The sequence below is a fragment of the Quercus robur genome, chromosome 4, assembly GCF_932294415.1.
Source record: "Quercus robur chromosome 4, dhQueRobu3.1, whole genome shotgun sequence".
Lineage (NCBI taxonomy): Eukaryota > Viridiplantae > Streptophyta > Magnoliopsida > Fagales > Fagaceae > Quercus > Quercus robur.
In genome coordinates this window covers 45,842,877-45,866,019 of record NC_065537.1, presented here as the reverse complement: position 1 = coordinate 45,866,019, position 23,143 = coordinate 45,842,877, and the positions used below count along the sequence as shown (strand labels likewise).

Below are 23,143 nucleotides of genomic sequence, written 5' to 3'. Positions count from 1 at the left end.
ACAAAAAGACATTCAATAAGATTTTCTTATGCTTTGAAACCAAACACAAAAACAAAAAACTAAAACCCAAATTTTCGGCCCCCATGCACAACTAAATACAATACTCAACCCATATTTTCCTACGTTTTTTAAGAAACCAAGCACAAAACTCAAATCTCAAATCAATGAACAAAACCCTAGATTAGAAACCACAAATAGCCACACAACCACACAACCTTAAACACAACAACCCACAGCACCTCCAGCCCCAAGTTCAAAAGCCTCTATCGATTTAGTCCATGGGTTTGGAGATGTTTGGACATATGTGGATATTGTTAGAGACATATGTTATGTGAATTGGCTAATCATTTGACAAAACGCACTTTATTTGTAATTGGGTAGATCTAGGATGAGTTTAGTACTTCAAGGAACAAGAGTTCAAGTTTAGTATTGAAGCCATGCAAATCTGTCCAAGAAACAAGTGAAGAAGTGCTGTTCATTAAAGTTCGACAAATAGCTTGACAGATGACATCTATCGAGATTTAATGCTGGTGCTCGACAAGAACAGTATCTATCGATAATTACAAAATTGAGATTTTCAGATTTGTTTTCATGCATATCCAAGTGTATTTGTGTAGGGTTTCTTTTCTTACAACTCTATACATATATAAGGATTATTTTAAGGACCGTCAAAGGGATGCAAAGTGATACAACTTAATGCAAATTGATTGTACATGCGAATTGTGACCGGAGACAGAATTTGCCCTGGTTCATCATATTCCTTGTAGAAGCTGTTGCGTCTTTGCACCAAGGGTTTTGTAACTAAGAAACTTCTTGATCTTCATCCTTGGATGAACTGAAGATCTTTGCAGCCAATATCTTTCTCAAGTTGGTGTGTTAGTCACGTACTTGGATCCATGCATCAATTGGTTAGTTACGTACTGGAAGTCATGCATTGAAAGGAGATATTGTCACTACATTATAAGTCCAATTGGGTATTGGGGTAAGGATTCAACTGTAGGTTGGTATTAGGTACTGGGATTCCTTTTACTTGTAATCGCTTATTTTGATAATAGTGGATTCCTGGGAATGGTGACCTTAAATTCACATGGTTGAGTTTTACCTCGGTGGTTTTTCCCATTTGTAAACAAATCACATATGTCAAATTTATTTTCCACTACATTTAACTTAGTCGGTGATTCGTTTGTGCTACCACGCTTATTGCATATAATTGAACCTAATTAATTTACTTAGCTAATTAATTGGTTAATTTCCCAAAGGAGTCAATACATTTTTGTCATATCAAGTGGTATTAGAGCAAGGACACTTTGATTAGGGTTAATCTTTGCCCTGTGATCCATTGACCCTTGCTTATCATGGATAGAGGACAGTCTCTTATTATATCTCCTTTATTTGGTTGCATTAACTATGCATACTAGAAAGTACACATAAGAGCTTTCTTGTAGTCTTTAGATGAGAAGGTGTGGCAAGCTGTGGAGATTGGCTAGACCAAGCCAAACGAAGCATCGGCTTGGGATGATGCCAAAATCAAAGTGGAAAACTTCAACAGTAAAGCACTGAATGCTTTATTCAGTGCGGTCACCAATGAGGAGTTAAGAAAATATCCTCTACTGAAATTGCTAAGGAAGCATGGACTATCCTTCAGACAACCTATGAAGGGACTAAGACTGTCAAGGATTTAAAACTTCAAAGGCTTACTATGAGCTTTGAAGAGATTAAGATGGAGGAGGATGAGTTATTTGATGAGTTCTATGCCAAGCTAAAGGACATAGTTAACTTTGCCATTAATCTTGGGGAAATCATTCCCGAACCCAAGATTGTAAGAAAGGTGCTCAGATCTCTATTGGAGAGATTCCTTGCCAAAATCACCACCATTGAGGAATCAAAGGACATTGACAAAATTCCTTTGACAGAGCTGGTTGGCAACTTGCAAACCTACGAATTGGGTTTAACTAGGATAGGGGAAATCAAGCAAAAGCAAGAGCATGCACTAAAGGCCAAAAGCAGTGATACTGATGAGTCTTCTGATGATGAAGATTCTAAGATGAAACCCTAGGCAGTTCAAAAAGTTTATGAAGAATACCAATGTAAAAGGATTTGATAAAAACCGGAAGCAATCCAGTTCTTCTCAATTCAAGAGCCAAGACAGAGGGAAGAAGGATGCTAAGGATGGCAGTCAATACACTGTTCCCTCCGGACCAAAGTGTTTCAGATGTCAAGGTTTTGGACATATGACACAAGAATGTCCAACATATCTCAATACTATTGGGAAAATCAAGGCCCTTACTGCTACCTTGACTAACATTGAGCCTAAGGATGATTCAGATGATAATGATGATGAGAGAATTTTGAATGCCTTCACTGCTACAGTAGATTCTACTGATAGGGTTTTAGAACCAGAAGACGATGAAGAGGACTTGGTGGATTCTAAGTTTGAGAAAATGGATGATCAAGATGACATCCATACAACCTATGTAAAATTATACAAGGTCTCTGAGAAGCATGAGAAACTGTATAGGTTGGCCACCAAGAAGTTAAGTGATGCTGAACGCAATCGAAAGGAGCTCTCTACAAAGTTTGATGAAGAAAATCAAACCACTGGAGCATTGTGATTCGAAAACAACTTCCTTGCTGAAAAGATAAAGAAGCTTGAAGCAGAATTGTTCCGGGTTAGAGCTCAATTGGAGAGGACTTCCAGTGCAAAGCTCAATGAGATGCTAAGCTTTCAGAAAGTTTCTTCTGATAAAATCGGTTTGGGGTATGATTTCTCTTCTTCTAATATTGCCTTTTCTAGTACTACTTTGTTTGTCTCACTTGCTAATAATGTTAATTCTAAGAACAATGAATGTAAAACTGATATAACTAGTGAGAGCATAGACAAGGGCAAATCTATTCTAGGAGCACCCCCTAAGCTTGACAAGAAAGAAACTAAAAACCCTAGGACTAAGAAGGTTAATAACAAAAAGTCATAACCAAAGAAGCCGCATCTCTGTCATCACTGTGGAGCTTCAGGGCATACTCGTCCAAATTGTTACAAGTGGTTAGCCACTCAATAAAGCAATAGTATGATCTCGTTCGGAAACCAAAATCAGTTTCCATCCTCTTTTGCTCCTCTTGGAGATCTTCTTAAGGCCCTTATGTTCCTTTCGAACTTGAACGGTTTCAACTCTTCTCCCTCACCACAGGATCAAAGGTTCGCTAAAAGGAAATGTTATTCCAAGGTGTAGATGAAAAAATGCTCAAAGTAATTTAGTCACTTTTTCTCTCTCCCTCTTTTATGTTTGTTGCATTACTTATGTGTTTTGCCTTCTTGTTTTTGAGTTAGTCTAGTTTTATATTTTGCTTTGTTTAACATGTTTTTGTTTGTTTGTTTTCAGTTTTCCTTTATTTGTTTCTCATAAAAATAAAAATAAAAAATTAAAAAATCAGAAAATACAAAAACGATGTGTGTTTTGTGTACATTGGTACTTGCGTACCTTGGATGGCCATTGAAACAAAATTTTCTAAACTTTGTATCTTTTGTAACGTAGATGAGCATCTCAATGCACAACTAAGCAAGTGAGCTTTGCGGCTCGTGTTTGTGATGAGTACGATTAAGTAATCTCTTATACTTAACACTCATATCACTCTTTTTGACGGGAATAACTAAAAAATTCTAAGAGAAATGTATAAATAACAATCTCATCACTAAAGCCCGCCAATCATGTATAACATCTGTATGCTTCGGCATAGCAAAATTGTGCTGTTTTTGACTTAACATAATTGGGTATTTTTTTTCTCTCTCTTATATGCCCATGCATGATATGTTCAAAAAGAAAAATATGCAAAAATAAAAATAAAAATCAAAAGCAAAAAGAATCAAAATGCTTTTAAATATGGTTGCAAGTGTGTTTCTAAAAGATGTGGGAGTTATAGGATGTACCTCGAAAATGATAGTCTCCATCAAGTAGTTATGATTGTGTGTGAGTTAAATTGATTTTCTCATATCTCAAATCATCATAGCATGAGACACTTATGCACTTTTGCTATGTTTTCACACAATACACGCAAAATTCTTTGCTACTTTTGATACATGTGTAGGTTCAATGTGATTTGGCCATCACAAGGGATACATGTATTAATGTATGCTTACTAAACTGTTTTAACTCATTTTTGAAATATAAAATTTGGTTAGACTTGTTTAGTGTGTGAGTATTTTGGATCATGAATGCTTTGCATTTTCTTATTGAGAGATGTTTTTGAAAGCTTAACATGTTGATTAGATCTATGGTTGAGTAGCTTTCTTGTTTGCATTCATCTCCTTGTGTTTTTCCTCTCTTTGAAAAACTGCTTTTTATCAAGCTCGATAGCTTCTCGACAGATCCTCAACAACTTCCTATCTATCGAGCCCTTTATCTTCCTTTCTTTACAGATCTTATCACATTTTCGATCCATCGAGCTTTTTGGACATAGTCTCGATAGCTTCTCGACAGCTTCTCGATCCATCGAGAAAGTTTCTGTCTGGCCGTTAGATTCTCGACAGAATCTCGATCCATCAAGGTGATTTTGCCATCGACAGATTCTCGACAGCACCTCAACAGATTAATATCTATCGAGATTTAGTGCTCGACAGATCTCAACAGATCCTCGATCCATCAAGCTGCGATTTCTATTTAGGGGTCTGCGTGAAATCAAATTTCATTTCTCTCTTTTCTCTCTCGATAGAAATTCTTTTCTCTCCCTCCAAACACTCTCTCACTCAAATCTCCATTCTCTTCAAGATTTCGGCCTAACAAAGCTTCAATCTTGTGGTAAGAACTCCTAATCCTTCATTTTTCATGCATTTCACGCATTGGACCTAGGTTTTTGGGGGTTTGTGAAATTTTTGGGGTTTTTGAAAACTTTTAAGATTTTTGGGTTTGGTTTTGCTTATTTGATGCTATATGATCATGCATTGCATTCCATTTGCATTTTCACAATATTTCATGCATTTAGATGTGTGTTTGAATGTTGAAACTTGTGTGTTGTTAGGTTTGGATTGGGTTGAACCCATGATGCCTTTATTTTTGTTAGGACATATGTGGATCATGTTATGAACATATGTTATTTAGAATTGACTAATCTTTTGAAAAAACACACTTTACTTGTAATTGGGTAGATCTAGGATGAGTTTAGTACTTCAAGAAACATGTTGTTCAAGTCTAGCATTAAAGCCATGAAGATTGGACCAAAAAACAAGTGAAGAAAAGCTATTCATTAAAGTTGTATAGATTCTCAATAGCTGCTGACATATAATATTTATCGAGATTTAATAAAGCTCGATAGATGTATCTATTGAGGTCTCGACAGATAGCTCGACAGCTGTATCTATCGAGAATTACGAAATCAGACTTTCCAGATCTAATTTTCGGCCCATGTTGATATGTATGTGTAGGGTTTCTTTTCTCACAACCCTAAACATATATAAGGCTTATTTTAAAGGCCGTCACATATGAGAATACAAGGAGAACTTATGCAAAAAGTGACCGAGTGCCTTATTCTCTCTGAAGGAAGCCACTGCGTCTTTGCGCCTTAGGGTTTTGTAACCAAGTGCTTCTTAATCTTCATTGTTGATGAAGTGAAAAACTTTGTAGCCAACAATCTTCTTCAAGTTGGTGTGTTAGTCACGTACTAGGAGTTGTGCATCTTTGGTTAGTCACGTATTGGGATTCATGCAAAAGAATGACGTTCATATATTGAAGAGTTTAGAGGTTCTGAAGTGGTAGAAGGTTTCTGCTGTAAGTTCATCTACGGGGATTGTAGAGTCTATGGACAAAGGTTTTGTACTAGATCTAAAACTTCTCTTTATTATAGTGGATTGCTTTACGGGAAGGTTTCCCCCCATGTTTTTTTATTGTGAAACTAGTTTGTTTCATTCGTTTTCCTGGGTCATCATATCTTGTCTTATTTATTTTTTCCACTACATGATATTGATATGATATTGATGTTTGTTTATTTTAACAAGGTTTATTCATAATAAATCTAATTAACAACTTTGGTTTAAAACTTGTTAATTCTATCAACCGGGGTCTAAATTTCCTAACAATTTTTAAAACGTCACATGTTCATACATTCTTTTCATGCATACGTACCCTTTCTTTTCTATCTATTTGTTCTGGGTTGTGATTGTGTTCTGTCTTCTCTCTCTCTCTCGGATAGACTGCACATGGCACCCAAGCGCAAATCTACTCCGATCTAAAACCTTCTTCATTCTGGGTCATCTTCTTCTGATCCTCCTGTTCTCCTTCTTCACGTTCGGTTTCATGATGAAAAGGCCCATCAGGACTTCTCTGAGAATTTTTCTAAACGTGGCGTTCATCTGGAGCGCCATGTGATTCTGTCGGACTTTGCCAACACTTCTCTGCCCAATGTCATTCACACTCGGGGATGGGAATCTCTTTGTGAGATACCTTTGAGATGTCCCACCGTGTTCATTCAGAAGTTTTACCCCAACATGCACAGTATCGATACCTCTGTACCTAAGTTTGTCATGACATTCCGAGGTACACATATCGAAGTCACTCCAGATCTTATATTCGAGATACTTCATGTCCCACGGGTAGCACATCTTGACTATCCTAGTATACCTCTGTACCTAAGTTTGTCATGACATTCCGAGGTACACATATTGAAGTCACTCCAGATCTTATATTCGAGATACTTCATGTCCCATGGGTAGCACATCTTGACTACCCCAGTTGTTGGCGTCTGAGGACTGTGTCCAAAGATGTACTTCTGTCTCATTTTTGTGAGACGCCCTCCATATGGGGTGAGCGCCAAAACACCCCATGCTCGGGCTTTGCAAAATGTCCAAGGTTCCTAAACATGGTGATGACATTTGTTCTTACTCCATTGTCTCACTATAACTCTATTACAGAGCCTCGTGCTTAGTTTTTGCTATCCCTCTTAGAGGACCTCTCTATAGACTTTCTCTTTCATTTCATTCTTTATTTCATAGATGTCTATAGAGATACAACGACCCTTGATAAGTTTATCTTTCCTTCAACTATCACACGGATCCTTTGCCATTTTTCTATCCTTATTCCTGATTCTCCCTTCTATACCACCATGGGTGGCATCAACGCAGCGTCTGTTCGACGAAGCGAGGCCCAACTTCGACCAAAGCAGCCACGGACTGAGACGACGGATTCTCCAGCCTTTCTATTCCTTCCACCTCCATTCATTCTTCTTCAGCGGGTGGTGTGATTCTTGAGGTGATCATGGCACAACTTCAGCGCATGGCTGCTTGCCATGACACTTTCAGTGATGAGTTGTGTCAGGTGTCCACTCATGTCGGTCGTATTACACGATGACAGGCTTGCCTTAGTGGCTTCGTTGCTTCTCCATCTCCATCTCCATCTCCGAAGGCTTCTGAGGATGAGGATGCTGATGATGGTGCTGATGATGATGATGAGGATGAGGATGCTAGTTTTTCCAGTGATGATGAGATGACGACCTCTCGATGACTTACCATTTGTCATTCGTGACAAAAAGGGGGAATAGTTTTAGGATGATGAGAGTAGTCATGTACTTAGGGGGAGTGTTAGCATATGACATTTTTTTGTTAAAGGGAGTGTCTATATTTTGAGGGATGTAGTGAGGAATATATGTACTTTTCTTTTCTTGTACACCGGTCTTATGACCATTTATTGAGGACATACATTGTATTGATTTCTCATTTTTATATATGATGATGTATGTTGTTATTTACCTATCTCTCCATGTGTTGTTTCTTTTCTCTCTTTATACACATGTTGCTTTCTATATGCAATCATTTTATTTCTGTTTCACACTAAGATGCCTTGATAAGTTTTGTTTAAAGTATTTCAGAAAGATAGGTTGTCAAAGTCTATCATTCCATGAACTCTCTTCTTGCAAAGCTTTTCAAGAGTTTGTGTTAGGATTAGATTTTATTGTATTTAACAAGTGATTATGAGTTTAGTGATATATGACTTCTCTTATATTTCATTTGTTTGTTGTGGTTTTGTTACGGATTGCCAAAGTGGGAGATTGTTAAGACATATGTGGATATTGTTAGAGACATGTGTTATGTAAATTGGTTAATCCTTTGACAAAACACACTTTACTTGTAATTGGGTGGATCTAGGATGACTTTAGTACTTCAAGGAACAAGAGTTCAAGTTTAGTATTGAAGTCATGCAAATCTGTCTAAGAAACAAGTGAAGAAGTGTTGTTCATTAAAGCTCGACAGATAGCTCGACAGATGATATCTATCAAGGTTTAATGCTGATGCTCAACAGCTGCTCGACAAAAACAGTTTCTATCGAGAATTAAGAAATTCAGATTTCTAGATCTGTTTTCACACATATCCAAGTGTATTTATATAAGGTTTCTTTTCTCACAACCCTAGCCACATATAAGGATTATTTTAAGGGCCGTTAAAGGGATGCCAAGTGATACAACTCAATGCAAATTGATTGTACATGCAAATTGTGAACGGAGACAGAATTTGCCCTAATTCATCATATTCCTTGTAGAAGCTGCTGAGTTTTTGCGCCAAGAGTTTTGTATCCAAGGAGCTTCTTAATCTTCATCGTTGGATGAACTGAAAAACTTTGCAGCCAACATCTTTCTCAAGTTGGTGTGTTAGTCACGTACTTGAATCCGTGCATCAATTGGTTAGTCACATACTGGGAGTCGTCCATTAAAAGGAGAGATTGTCACTACATTACAAGTCCAATTGGGTATTGGGGTAAAGATTCAACTGTAGGTTGGTATTAGGTACTAAGATTCCTTTTACTTGTAATCGTTTGTTTTGATAATAATAGATTCTCGGGAGTGGTGACCTTAGATTCACCCGGTGGGGTTTGCCTCGGTGGTTTTCTCCACTCGTAAACAAATCATTTGTATCAAATTTATTTTCCACTGCATTTAACTTAGTTGGTGATTTGTTTGTGTTGCCACACTTATTGGATGTAATTGAACCTAATTAATCCATTTGGCTAATTAATTGGTTAATTTCCCAAAGGAGTCAATACATTCTTGATCTATTAAGAGAGAAAGCCACTATTGGTTTCGGCCATGGATTTAGATAGAGAGAGTTTGGTTTTCAACCACAAGTTTAGAGAGAGAGAGAGAGAGAGCTGGGTTTTCAACCATGGATTTAGAGAGAGAAGGAGAGAGTAGAACTTTTGGCCATGGAGAGAGAGAGAGAGAGAGAGAGAGAGAGAGCTTGGAAAATATGAGTTGGGTTAGATTTTTGACTAGAAGTTAATATGAGCTTGAGTTCTAATGTTTTTCTTGGTTGCGAAGAAAGTTTAAGAAAAATTGAGAAAGTTACTGCAAACAATTTTTTCCTAATCTTTAAAACTGAAAAAAAAAAATCAATTTAAATTAAAATTAAGAAATTAGAATTTTTTTTTATTTTTGGCTTTTTTAATTAAATTGTAGAAGTGGCATTTTTAAAATACTGAATAAATTTTTTTTAAATATTATTTTAATGGCTACATCAGCATTTACTAAGCCAACAGTGCACTTCATCTATCACATAGACGAAATCTATTAATGAGATGACAGTAGGGACCAAAACAAATCACTTTTTGATTTTAGAGACTAAATGCAGTAAAATTAAAAAGTAGGGATCAAAAAGGAAATAGAGTCAAAATGTACGGACTAAAATGGTATTTTTGCCTTTTTTTTAATTATTTCTCCTCTGCTTATACACAACAACCATTGTTCATTGTCTTCCTTCACCTTTGGGAAAAGCAAAAAAAAAAAAAAAAAAAAAAAAAAGGAACATACTTGTAATTAGACCCATTTTAATAGTGTCTATTTGTGGTTTGGACTTCGTCATTTTATCTATCTAAGATTACTTTTGTTAGTCCTCCATAACCCACCTCGTTAGTTTATTGTTATAAACATAAAAATAAATAAAAGGATGAATAAATGAAGATCAAAAAGTCAGAAGTGAGTAAAAATCAAGAACAAACCCATAAGAGAGAAAGCGAGAGCTGGACTTTACCACATTGGCACATTTTCCCATTAAAACCACCGTTTCAAAGAAGCTTTGAGAGAGAAAGAGATGGCGAATTCAACTAATTGTCATCAGCATTGTCCTTAGTTTAGATCATTAGATAATTCCTTAAGAAAGAGGTTCAATTATGGACGTGGTGGTGGTAGCTATCATTCCAAGCCAAATTCCACTCTCTTTGCTCGTTATTCTCAAGTCCAGTATCGTTTCTCTTCTCCTAGTCTCCAATGTCTACTGTTTTCCTTTTCTTTTCTAAATAAAAGTCTAATTTTTAAACTCTTGCTCAATTAATCACCTCTTGGCTTTCTCTTAAAACAATTTTTAATTCCATTCACTCCAAAGAAAATTGTAAATGACGATGGGGCGATGAAGGAAAAGAAAATCCCTAATGAAATATACTATATTAACATTATCACAACATTTAGACTCTTTAATCAAAGTTTCATGGTTTAATCACTTTTAGTACTAAACTAACAACTTAGTCAAGATTCATATTGCAAGCAAGATTAAGAACAATCTAAAGCATGTAAAGAGCAATATGTAAACCACATGAAAACACCAAGATGTGTTTTCAAAGAGGAAAACCCGATTACCTGAGCGAAAAAACCTCTTCGCCAATTGTTGATACCATATTTTGTCCAGCACCAATTCACGCATCAAAATAAAGACCAAAAATTCAAAAAAATTGGAAAATGTGCAAAATTACAAGTTTCAAACCCAAAAAGGGTAAAAATAAATACAACATGATTGGATGGCAAATAAAAAGGTCACAATATTTGGAAATCCATTTTACAGCAATTAAGACCAAAACCCTAATCGGGTATGGTAAAAAAGTTGACTTTTTTATTCGACCGTTGGATTGCGTGAATTTTGGACCGTCTCATAGGGCACATTTTTCCTTTTGAAAGGATAATTTACAGGCCAAAATAAGAGTTAAAACAAATAAGATATCACCAAAATACCAAAAACCCTAATAAAATCTTCACACTTTTTTTTTTTTTTTTAATGCAGGAAAAGAGACAATTTTTGGCTCGATTTTGCGCAATCAACTGTACCGATTGGTCAAGAACTGGAGCGAGTCAGCTGGACCATCTTGAAGAAAAAGGTCTTATCTATTTTTCATAAAAAGGGCTCGAAGATATCTGCCCTGGATTGAAAGATAGAAATTTTTTAAGAAAAAACATCACAGAATTTTTCAGCACTGCATCACCTTCCTTCCAAGCGTGATATCTCGACGACCGTAACTCCAAATCAGGCAAAGTTAGGAACGTTGGAAACTAGACATCCAGAAATTTTCAGGCATATTAAGTTTGAGAAAAATAGAGCTCAGAAAGGCCTTCAAACAGCTGTGCAAAGATCGGACCAAAAATAAAAAAAAGGCGAAATAGGCCGATGAGGCGGCAAAATTGGGGGGCTAGCTAGGTGTAACATGTTACACCTAGCTAGCCACCCATTTCCCTCACCCCCCCCCCCCCCCCATAATACCCCCTCATTTTTGAGAAAAACATAGGGAGAAAAGAGAGAAAAATAGGAAAAAAAAATAGAGAAATAGTCGAAAAATTATGAGAAAAATGCCCTAGAAATTCTAAAAATAATATTTTCCCCCTCTCTAGGAAACCCACCACAAAAAAGCCTCTTCCCTTTGTTTACTTGTAATTTTGTGGGTAAGCTTGTAGGGATGGGTTAGTTTCTTAATAACTACACCCATCCCATTTTCTTTTACTATCTTGTAAACATCATATTTATTTATATATGAAGTACTTTCCTTTAATTGTCTCTTTATTTTGTTATTGTGCAAATATATCTCTTTATCCTTATGTCCATATTGCTATTGCTTGTTTATGATATTGTGCTTCTTTCCTAGATCGATATTGGACCATCTCCTAGGGTTTGTATGGGAAGTACCCTTAGGGGGAAGAAATTCCATCCCACCTAGGCATCTAGGGTTTTATTGTCCTGGCTTTATATTTATGTCATCCATTTTATTTTCCAAGCAATCCCTTCACCTTTTAATTTCTGTCATCCCTTTAATTTTCTTGCACAATCCCCATCCCCCTTTACTTTTTTTCACTTGTATATGTTTGTATATACACCTAAAAAAAAAAGAAAAAAAAAAGAGACATTTTCTACTCCCTCTCTTTTAAATGGTTTCTAAACTTCTATTTGAGCACAATATGGGTATGCCTCATAATAATGGTTGATGGCTTAGAACTCCAATTTCTTTATGATGAAGGACCCATGGGCTTGAAAGGGATTAAAATCTATTTAAGAGAGACACAAAAAGAAACTTTTCAATCAACCTTTACAATATCTCACCTCTTTACTTTTATGCCATTTAAATTTCTGCACTTTACTTTCCTTGCAATTTATTTTTTGCACTTTATTATTGTTGTCCTTTTATTTTTCTCATCAATAATATTGCCATAAAAAAAATATGCTTGGGTAAAACAACTTCTTTACACAACTATTCTAAGGAAGTGCTTCTCAAAATCCTTTTCATCCATTTCAAAAAGAATGATGAAGTTTTCTTTAAAAAAAAAAAAAAAAAAAAAAAAAAAAGAGAGAGTTTTTCCAAAAGATGCTTTGCTAAAAAAAATTTCTTCCTTTCAAAAAAATTTCCAAAAAAAAAATCTCCCTTCATTCTTTCCTTAAAAATTTAAAGGTGTTCTAAAAAAAATGTTTCTCCAAAAAAATAATTTGTTTAAAAAAAAATGTTCATAACACATTAAAAAACCAAAAAAAGGTGTGTTAAGGACATATTTTATATAATTGGCTAATCCTTTGACAAAATGCACTTTACTTGTAATTGGGTAGATCTAGGATGGATTTAGTACTTCAAGAAAAAAGAGTTCAAGTCAAGTGTTAAAGCCATGAAGATCTGACCAAGAAACAAGTGAAGAAAGAGCTGTTCACTAAAGCTTGACAGAAGTCTTGATAGAATCCTTTTTATCGAGATTTAATGTTGAAGCTTAACAAAATCTTGACACAAGCTGTTTCTGTCGAGATTTATGAAATCAGGCTTTTCAAATCCGATTGCATGCAGATTCTTGTATATTTGTATAGGGTTTCTTTTCTCACAACCCTAGACATATAAAAGGATTATTTTAACAATCATTGTATATGCATCGAATGACCTAGTGCCTTATTCTCTCTGGAAAAAACTACTGCGTTTTTATGCCGAAGGGTTTTGTAATCAAGGAGCTTCCTGATCTTCATTGTGCATGAAGTGAAGAACTTTGCACCCAATAACCTTCTTCAAGTTGCTAGAGTTAGTCACGTTCTGAGATCCGTGCATCATTGGTTAGTTACGTACTGGGATTCGTGCATTAAACAAAAAGAGTGTCACTACAAGATCAAGTCCAATTGGGTATTAGAGTGAAGATTCAACTGTAGGTTGGTAATTTGGGATAGGCCAAGGGTAGTTGCTAAGATTCATTTTACTTGTAATCGCTTGATTATTGATTAATGGATTCTTGGGAATGGTGACCTTAAAATTACCCAGTAGGGTTTTTTGCCTGGGTAGTTTTCCCTATTCGTAAACAAATTACCATGTCAAATTTAATTTCTGCTGCATTTAGTTTAGTTGGTGATTCGTTTGTGCTACCATGTCATTGCATGTAATTGAACCTAATTAATTAACTTGGGTAATTAATTAATTTGTAAGGGATCAATACATTTTTGCCCTGTCAAGGTGATTTCAAATAGTTGTCCCAAAAAAATGGTTTTTCTTTTCCCTCCTAAAGGGAATCCAAATTTTTTGCCAAGAAAAAGGGAAATTGTTTTTACCACACGAGTAAATGTTTTTACCACAATAGATTTCCCCTCAAAAAATGTTTTCCCCTCGCTTTAATTAAAAATATATATATAATAAATCAAAAAATGGGTTTCCAAAAAATACATTTTTACCAAGTTGGAAAATGTTTTCAAAAAAAAGAATTTTTCAAAAACTTGCTTTCCTTTTTTTTTTTTTTTTAATATGAAAATAAAAGAGAATTTTTCTTAAAAAATAATAATAAATAGTCTTTACCGTGTTGGAATTCCTTCTATAAAAAAAAAAGGTTTTTTTCTCAAAACTCCTCTATAAAAACTTTTCCAAAGAAAATGTGCTCTTTCAAAACAATAAAAAGTTAACGTGGTAAACTTTTTTTCATACATTCTAATCTCAAGCTTTTCCTAGAATTGTTGTAGTTAAAGATTTGTGTCCATGGCTTGTTCCCTTGAGTTCTTGAACACCCTTTAAGTTTACATTGACCCTATCACTTTATTTGGCAATAATGAATTTTATTTGTTATCATTTTTTGCATGACAAAAATGAGAAAATGGTGGATGACAACAAGGTGCTACTCTTCCAACTCCATATTGTGTGTGTGTGTGTGTGTGTGTGTGTGTGTTGTAGTTTGTTTATTTATAATAGCTAGTACTCACATGCTACCTATGTATTAAATATTCAACTCATATGGTTGTTCTTGTATATCCTCACACATGCTATCTATGTATATACCTCACATGCTTGTTTGTAAATATTCATTGGAGTTAATATTCACATGCTAATTATAAGTAAATAATTACTCACATGTATATATGTATATTTTGTCTTTAAAACTCTTTTTTCAAAAATCAAAATGTCAAGTATTCTATTTCTATACAGAAAGATGACGTTTGAAATAAATTAAAATGAGGTACTATTTTCGAATAGGCGCTATGGGGTGCCTAACACATTCCCCACACGTAACCAATCTTCCGTGTCCATGATCTTTAATTCGATACTTTTTGGTTTGCCTTAATTAATGAGCCCTTAAAATTTGGTTTAGTTAATTAGGTAACCTAAAACAAATTAGACATATAGGTGACCAATCACACCTAATACATAAAAAATGGTTGGTGGGGACTCTTAAAATAAAAATAAGAAAAAGGGACTCACATACACACACCCCCACTCTAGAGACACAAGCATACAAGAGTCACGTTGCCAAGGATCCAATGTGCAACCAACCAAAAGAAATTTTGGGGCTTCCACACCGACTTCCTATCGAAAAACTCCATTAGTATGAATAATGCAGTACATGGATGACTATAAACCCTCCAAGCCTATATCTCCCTGTGTACTTGAGCCATCCAAGCTCCTGCTAGCAACCAACTTTGTTGAGTCTTTTCTTCATCTAGCTTATTGAAGTCACCACCGTTGAGCCGCCAACGGAAAACAACAAAGGACTTGGATCTGATTTGGCTTCACTAAGTTTCCAATCCTTCAACAAACTCACAACACTCAAGGTTTAGTAATGGAGGTTGTTGGGCTTTGTGGAGCTTAGTTATGTTTGATCTGGTTGATGACCTGACCTGACCTGAATAATGCTGCGTGGTTTTTAATGGGAGATTTTCTGAGGCAAATTGCCGAACCATATAAATATTGTCTTGTGCGTGTGATTGCTTTTTCTTTGGCATGTGTTTTCTCTATTTTTGTTTCTCACAGGTTGGAAATTTCGGGTTAATTCCCTATAGAGGTGTGAAGGTTACAAATTTCTCTCAAGGATATGTCATTTGTGAGAGAAAAGGAGAAGAGAGGATAAAGAGATTTGTTTCTCTAGGCTAAGGCACTTTCTCTCATACAAAAGGGTTGGGGTGAACAAATGCTCTCAACTTGGCAAACCCACAACCACACCCACCACTAGTCACCACCATCGAAAATTTAAAAAAAAAAAAAAAAAACCACAACTCATTAGACACTAAACCCATTCAACCACCACCATATTCGCAACAACTACTACCACTATCACCACCACCCAGAACCACAACCTCCAACCACTAAAATCACAACCAAATCACAAACCCAGAACCGCATCACCACTATCATCCAGGAAAAGAAATACAAAAACAAAAATCAATCAGACCCACAAAGCCCCACCGAAGCACATATCAAACCACCATAAATCCGATTGAACCACTGAAGCACAGATTGGACCACCATAAATCCGATTGGAACCAAACCCAATTGCCATAAGCAAACCCGAAAGAGGAGAGAGGGACAAGATAGAGTGAGAAAGTTGATTTCAGTCGAGAGGGAGAAGAGGAGAGGCTAGGCATGAAGGCGTAGGTGATAGAAAATTAGAAACAGAGGAGAAGCCAAAAGAGAGAAAAGAGAGGAGAGAGCAGTAGCATGCGTGAACCAAATAAACAACATTATTTGTGTTTAACTTCCAGCTACAATCAGCTGCCAAAGATGGCAATATACTGTAGCTGAGAGTTAAAATTTTTTAAGTATAATATCTTTGATGTTGTGGCTATTTTTAGTGTATTGGGTGATAAAATAGCTTTTTTAGCACCACTACTGTGAATGCTCTTATAGCCCAAATCTTGAGAAAATGAACTTTGTACAGTGACATACCTGATCCAATAATTTCTTTACCATTGCTTTGGTTTCTGTTTCTCGCAGGTTTTTGAATGTTCAAACGAATATCATTGATGGGACCACCCGATTGAATATGAATACCTGGAAAAAAAAATATATACACAGATGCACAATTACATAATCCAAGCTTCACTAACTATTGCAATTTGGCTTTATCTAGGAGTAATTTTTATTACATACAAATTGTTTTACACAGTTTTATACACCCCCAAAATTAAAAAGAATCATGACTTGAGTTTGTGTACAACAAATTTAACCCTTATCTTAGATTACTAGCGACGTGCAAAAGGCAACACATATAGAATCAAGAAAACTGTGGATTGGATTAATGGGAAATGATTTCTTCAAACAATTGATTGACACTTTAAATATTGGAAATTTGGAAACAAAAGTAATACCGTAAAAAATAATAAAATCTTTAAGTAAGGGACTTACATTATAGTTGTGGTACTGGTAGGAACGTCTCATTAACATTTGTGTGGTGTTACCCATTTTATGTTTAATTTTTATTTGTTTTTGTATAATTTAATAGTTTGGAGGGAAGTTTAAATCCTAATTGTCTTTTTTGGAAATATAAGAAGGTACAAGTCAAAACTATAAGACTTTTGGCCCAAACATTACCCATTTTAACATGTACTATTGAAATTGTTTTTGGTACAGAACTAATTCAATAAATTTATAGATAAGACATACATCTCTTAAAATCAGTCAAAATTAATATAGTCCAATGACGTTGCCCATTTATGTATATGGGCAAATATAGACAAACTATTTTTTGTCTCAAATTTTTTTGCAAATAATCTAAATTTTATCTTTTTTTTTTTTTTTTTTGAAATAAAGAAGTTTTTAGTGTCTGTTTTATAATAACAACTTATCTAGCTTTTTGTTAAAAGATATTTGCTTAAAGTTTTGTAGCTAAAAGCTAAAGCCTAAAAAAACAAAAGTTGTTGTTGAAAGATTTTTTATGCAAGTACTGTAACTAAAAGCTAAAAAATAAAATTAAAAAAAAAAAAAAAAAAAAGCTAATTGATTTTGTGCTAAAAGTATTATAGCAAAAGAGTAATGTGAAACACTAGGCCCACAATAAGCAAAAGAAGACTTGGTATTTTTAGCAAAAATTATAAAATAGGACCTACAGATGGTTGATTGTAGTTAACTTTTTGACTAAAACTTTGCCATAAAATACATATAACATGGAATCCTAAACTTAAACCAAAATAAGCTTGGGGGGTTTTTTGGGACTTGCATGGGCCCGCAAACAATAAATAAGTTTCTACAAAGGCCAGTAAAAAGCTGGTACTAAAAGTAGCCTTAGCCTTTTACAACACATTTAATATAAAAGTTACCAAAAATTATATATTTTTAATAAATACTATGAAAATAAGTTACTAGGAATAAGCAAATCAAATCGACATATTAATATGTGATTATTATCATTATTTTTATTTTGAGAATCAACTTTTTAAGTAATATATTTATCCAATTTTTTTTAAGTAATATAATTATAAGGTTAAGATATAAACAAGCTAATTTATAATAAATCTTAGTTATATTCTGTATATGTTGACTCACATTTTCTGTCACTTTCTTTTTCATCTCTAAAAATAGTAAATTATTAGGATGTTATATATGAGTAGAAGTTTTTTTTTTTTTTTTTTCAACATTGATTTAAGTTGGATCATATACATTATTCTTGTGCAATATGATTTTGGTTTGATGTAAGTGTTACACGTCATAAAATATACTTTCACTTTGTGGACACACTATAAGCACATTAAAATTGTAGAAACTCTATAATCAAAAGGTTTAAGAGGTTTAGAAATGCTTTTCTTATTAAAATTCTATTATAAAAAAAATTATAAATCTAAGAAATCATTATTTATTTTGATTATTTTTAATAATTTTTTGTATTAATAATAAAAATTGGCCATTGTGCTTGTGCTATGCGACTTGACTTAAGTATTATCCTTTGTAGGACGTGCTTTCTCAATATACCGCACTATAAAATTAAAATTATTAAGATAGATTTTTATAAATTAAATTCCACTTAAATTTGAAGAAATTAAAAAGAAATGACTCCAAATAAAATTTAATTATCAAAATCTATCAAGAATTTTAAAGAAGCTTCACCATTTATTATAAATTATAATCTACAATAATTCTTGGTTATGATAAAAGCTAACCTTACACAATATATTATTTAAATAATTTGGAAAAATTATATTTTAAACCTTATAATTCTATTATCTATTTAATTTTTTAATTTCAAATATTTTATTCAAATATTCTCTATAGCTTTCATATAAGTTAACCCGTACTTTGCATAAGCATACGTATACTATAATAATGAAAATGATGTCATTTCACTTGTATTCCTTTAATTGCAATGATTTTCTAAAAATTCTAATGAATTTAAAATATTACTGATCATATGCCATATGCCAAGAGTCTTTTAGTTCAAGTGGTCATTCCCAAAATATTAAATTAGGATTATCTATTTCAAAAATAGATCCATGCAATTACTAACTATAGAAATAGTCCCTTATAGAAATAATTTCTTACAAAAATCCTCTTAATTTTTCTAATTCTTGCATGTATTTTCCATAAGCATGTCAAAATTCATATTTTGATATACTTATTTTTCATTTCCAATGCTATCAAAGAGATCAAGTTATCAATGTAAAATCTTACTTTTCTTAATTTTGAATAATGTTTAAGACTGTTAATCTTAACTTAATTTTTTAGAATTATTATTTTGTATTTAGGTGAGAAGGTGCAAACTACAAACAATGCTATATTGGATCTACAAACGAAGGTGCAAATTACTCTTCTCTTCTCTTTTGGGCTATATTGGATCTGAAAACGGCCCCCTTTTTCATAGATTTTTTTTAAGGAATATCATCACATAATTCACATTGATATAATTAAATTCATCCATTATTTGCATAATACTAAAACAAGTCAACGAAAAACAAGAGTGAAGAGTAAGAGGGATGGTACTAACCGGAATAGATCCATCGTTTCCAAAATACGAGCCGATTTCCACTTAGGAAATAATCAGGCATACAAGCCAGTGCATAAAAAGGGGAGTAACCATTTCTGTCTTTAGCAACAACCAAACTTGGACAACACTTGACTAAATCCAAAGCAATATCTATATTGTGTTGTACCATATGGACAGAGAAATTAATCAATCATACAGAATTATATTGCGAAAATTTCAAGTAGGAAATTTCAATGGATAGTTAAGACGAAGAGTTAATTCTTACCCAAAGCTTTGCTATATATTGCCTCGCAAACAACTTTAGCCCCTAACTGGGATTTTTCTGGCATTAGAAGTTCTGGCAGAGTGAGCAAATAGAGATAACGAGCCAATTTTAAATGCTCATTGAAAAGAGCCAGAACAACTGGAATATTTCCATCGTTATTTCCAATACTGATCAAGTTCTCATTCTTTCCAAGCATGCATTCTGCTATACGGTAGTTTCCATTATAAGCTGCCCGAGCTAGAGCTGTGTAACCATAAATATCTTTTATTTCCAAATTTTCTTCAGACATTTGCTCTACCAACTCCTCCACTATATGCACATGTCCAGCTTCAGCAGCAACATGAAGTGCGGTCTTCTCCGTAACTGTGATTTTTGCATTTATTGCATGCGGATGGCGATTAAGGAAGAACTTGGCAGCATACCAATTACCAATTTGCAAAGCTTTGTTTAAGTCCATATAAATCTCAACGCCATCATCAATGTTTCCCTTTTTATCACTCTCTCCTGCCAAACTTTATTTGATTATTTATTTATTTTTTCAGAGAATTTATTTTTTCAGAGAATGAAATGAAACGATACCATTCTGACATCTACATGTCAACTATCAGTTGATACTTTTTGTTGATTCTGAATTTCAATATTAATTAAATACCTAGAGACATTGGATTTAGTACAGACAAGTGCCATACCATGTCAAAGCAATTAAGTGCAATATGAGCCTAAAACATCCCTATAAAGTTTGGTGATACTTGAGTGAAAAAATCTATAAGAGATTAAATTTGATTCTTATTAACATAATAATTATGAAGATGAGTTAGTGTTTAGGAATCAAATCTACATAAATGTGAAAGGCTGAATAAATGTAATGCTACTAATGAATTAAGTAGTATACAAAGAGAGCTATGGGCAATGTCAAAGCCAAATTAATTTTATGGGGGTCCAACTTATATATATATATATATATATATGTGTGTGTGTGTGTGTGTGTGTGTGTGGGAGTTAAATGATGTTTTTAGAGTTTGAAGAACCAATAACTGAAAATGTTACTTTCAAAGCTTCAATAACTCAAATGAAGTTCCTTTGAAACAAAAAGTAAAAGTTCATATTTGCTTAGAAAATATAGATTGCCTATTTATTTCTGATGTCTACTATATATTTATATGCTTAGTTTGAAAACTATTATTTAAGATTAGGCCAAATGTCAAGAATGAATTGAGTGGTCAATTGCTGTAGAGTAATTGTTGCAGCAAGCTTAGTGTAGCAGCAAGTAGTACAACAGCATTATCAACTCAATAACAGCATGTAGTTAATGTGCAATTGGTGGCATATTGTTAATTGTAATCCGCACATTTCAATTAGGTCACTTGCTTATTTGAATTAGGAAATGTGCAAGTATGAGCTATAACAGTAGTTAGATAGCTGTTAGGAGAAAGATAGAGTTAGTTATAACAGTTAGTACTCTAGAAGAGGTTGGTTCTAACCAAGCCTTGAGTATAAGAGGCTAGTTCTTGTAATCATGGAAGTTAAGCAATAAATAACTTCAGTGAATTCTCTTCCAAGTCTCTAAATTCTCTCATTCTCCCTCTTAATCTCTGGGGGCTAGGTTCCCTCTAACGAACCACTACAGTTTCCATTACCTAAACAGCAAACCACCAAGACCTTAAGGAAGGTCTTAACAACCAACTTTTAAAAAAAGACTGATATTCTCTTGAAGGATTGTTAGGGACTACGGAAACAATGTGATAATCAAGGTGCCGATGACATTTAAATTTTGCTGGACTTACAATTTATGGTGAAAAATAAGATGGTGAGAGATGTATCATTGTTAAGCAATCAAGAAATAGCTTTTAGAGAGAAACTAATCCACTGTAGCTTATTCATAGCAATGTGTGTGGACCGAAACCATCATTGTTTGGTACAAATAACTATTTTCTTCTCTTTATTGATGATTTATTTTTTCTAAAATAGAATTATGAGGATTTTAAAATTATTTAAAAGTTTAAACTATTGTAGATAGGTATAGTAGTTATGAAATTAAGACCTTGTGATTTGATAGAAGGACAAATTCAGATAAAATGAATTTAAAGAATTTTATGAAACAAATAGTATTGGTCATCTTTAAAAGTCCTTAGATCGGCAAATCAAAATGGCATAGCTGAAAGAATGATTTGATAAATTCTTAAAATGATCAAGAGGTATGATCCAAAATTAGAACGGACACAAGATACAGTTTCGACTTACATGTGTTTAGGAGCATAACTGGTGTTAGGGTCATTATTTGTATGTGTTGAAAAATCCATTCCAAAATGCACTTTATATGTATTTTGAGTCTAAGTTTTCAGTTTCCAAAAGTGTATTGTATATCCATGTTGAAAAATGAAGAAAATTGTTCAAGAAATTGCTTAAGAATGCTGAATTTTGCATCTCTACTGCACTTAGAAGAGACCGGCATACTGAGAAGTTGTCACAACTTTGTGTGCCTAAGGTTTTGTACTGAGCTACTATACCATTTTTATTGGAGCATGTTACTGTAAAGAACTTCGTACAAATCAACTGCATCAATCAAGGATTGTTATAAGATTCAACCACACATTGGTAGATTCATGTACATTGAAGAAGTTAGCTAAAAAGAGTAGTCCAACTAGGTTAGATATGGGCTTGGATAGGTCAGTAGGTTCTACTATAGGTAGGTAGATACTTTAGGATCAAGTAATATTTCTTGTACTCGTAAACTCAATATTTGTTAGTGGATTATTCAAGGAGTGGTGACCTAAATATCACTCATTGAGGTTATTCCTGCAAAGGTTTTCCTATCATATTTAAATTGCCTATGTCAAATTTATTTTCTACTACACTTAACTCTAGACTAGCAATGTAGTTGTACCTTCAATTGGACATTGCATGTAATAGGACCAATTAATCAACATGAAATAGGAACACCCAAGAAAATTGGAAATATCTAGTTTTTTTTTTTTCTTTACCTAGAGAAGAACATGTTAATTAAGTTTGGAAGAACTATCCTATCCACATCCATCTCCAACATCTCTTATTCATAAAAATATTTTCATTATCATCACTAGAAAGAAGTTCTAGTGAAATACTATGGTACATGGGAAGTATACAAGATCTCAATGATTCAACTAGAGAATATTAATAATCAAATGTGTTTTTTTCCTGTTTGAGGACCTATAGAATATACAGAAATGTTATCAACAAAGAGATCAAGGCAATAGAAAAGAATGATAAATGGAAGTAACAACCTTGTTGTATGGAAGAAAGGCTATTGATGTTGTAACATCCTAGTCAGAGAAAAAACCAAAAAGGAGAAAGGCCAGATTTTTATGGGTCTCATATGCTCCCACCTACCCCACCCTTCCCCACCACTCATTTTCACTCTATCTCTTTATCTCTTTGACCGGCCAAAGCTCCTCACTTCTCCTCACTTCTCGTTTCTTTTTT

The 23,143-nt window shown here is 34.0% G+C and overlaps 1 protein-coding gene across 2 annotated transcripts in view; it reads right to left on the bottom strand.

Moving 5' to 3' along the window:
- LOC126722260 (ankyrin repeat-containing protein ITN1-like) overlaps positions 1-19,642 on the bottom strand; it is a 32,139-nt gene extending 12,497 nt beyond the window's left edge. For both annotated transcript variants that reach the window (XM_050425421.1, XM_050425422.1), the window contains exons 1-2: positions 19,420-19,642; positions 16,392-16,496 (exon numbers count right to left, since the gene is read on the bottom strand). In XM_050425421.1, coding sequence (XP_050281378.1) covers positions 16,392-16,496; positions 19,420-19,588 — 274 coding nt within the window. In that variant the 5' untranslated portion in view covers positions 19,589-19,642. The remainder of the gene's footprint in view (positions 1-16,391; positions 16,497-19,419) is intronic.
- Between the last annotated feature and the right edge of the window lie 3,501 nt (positions 19,643-23,143).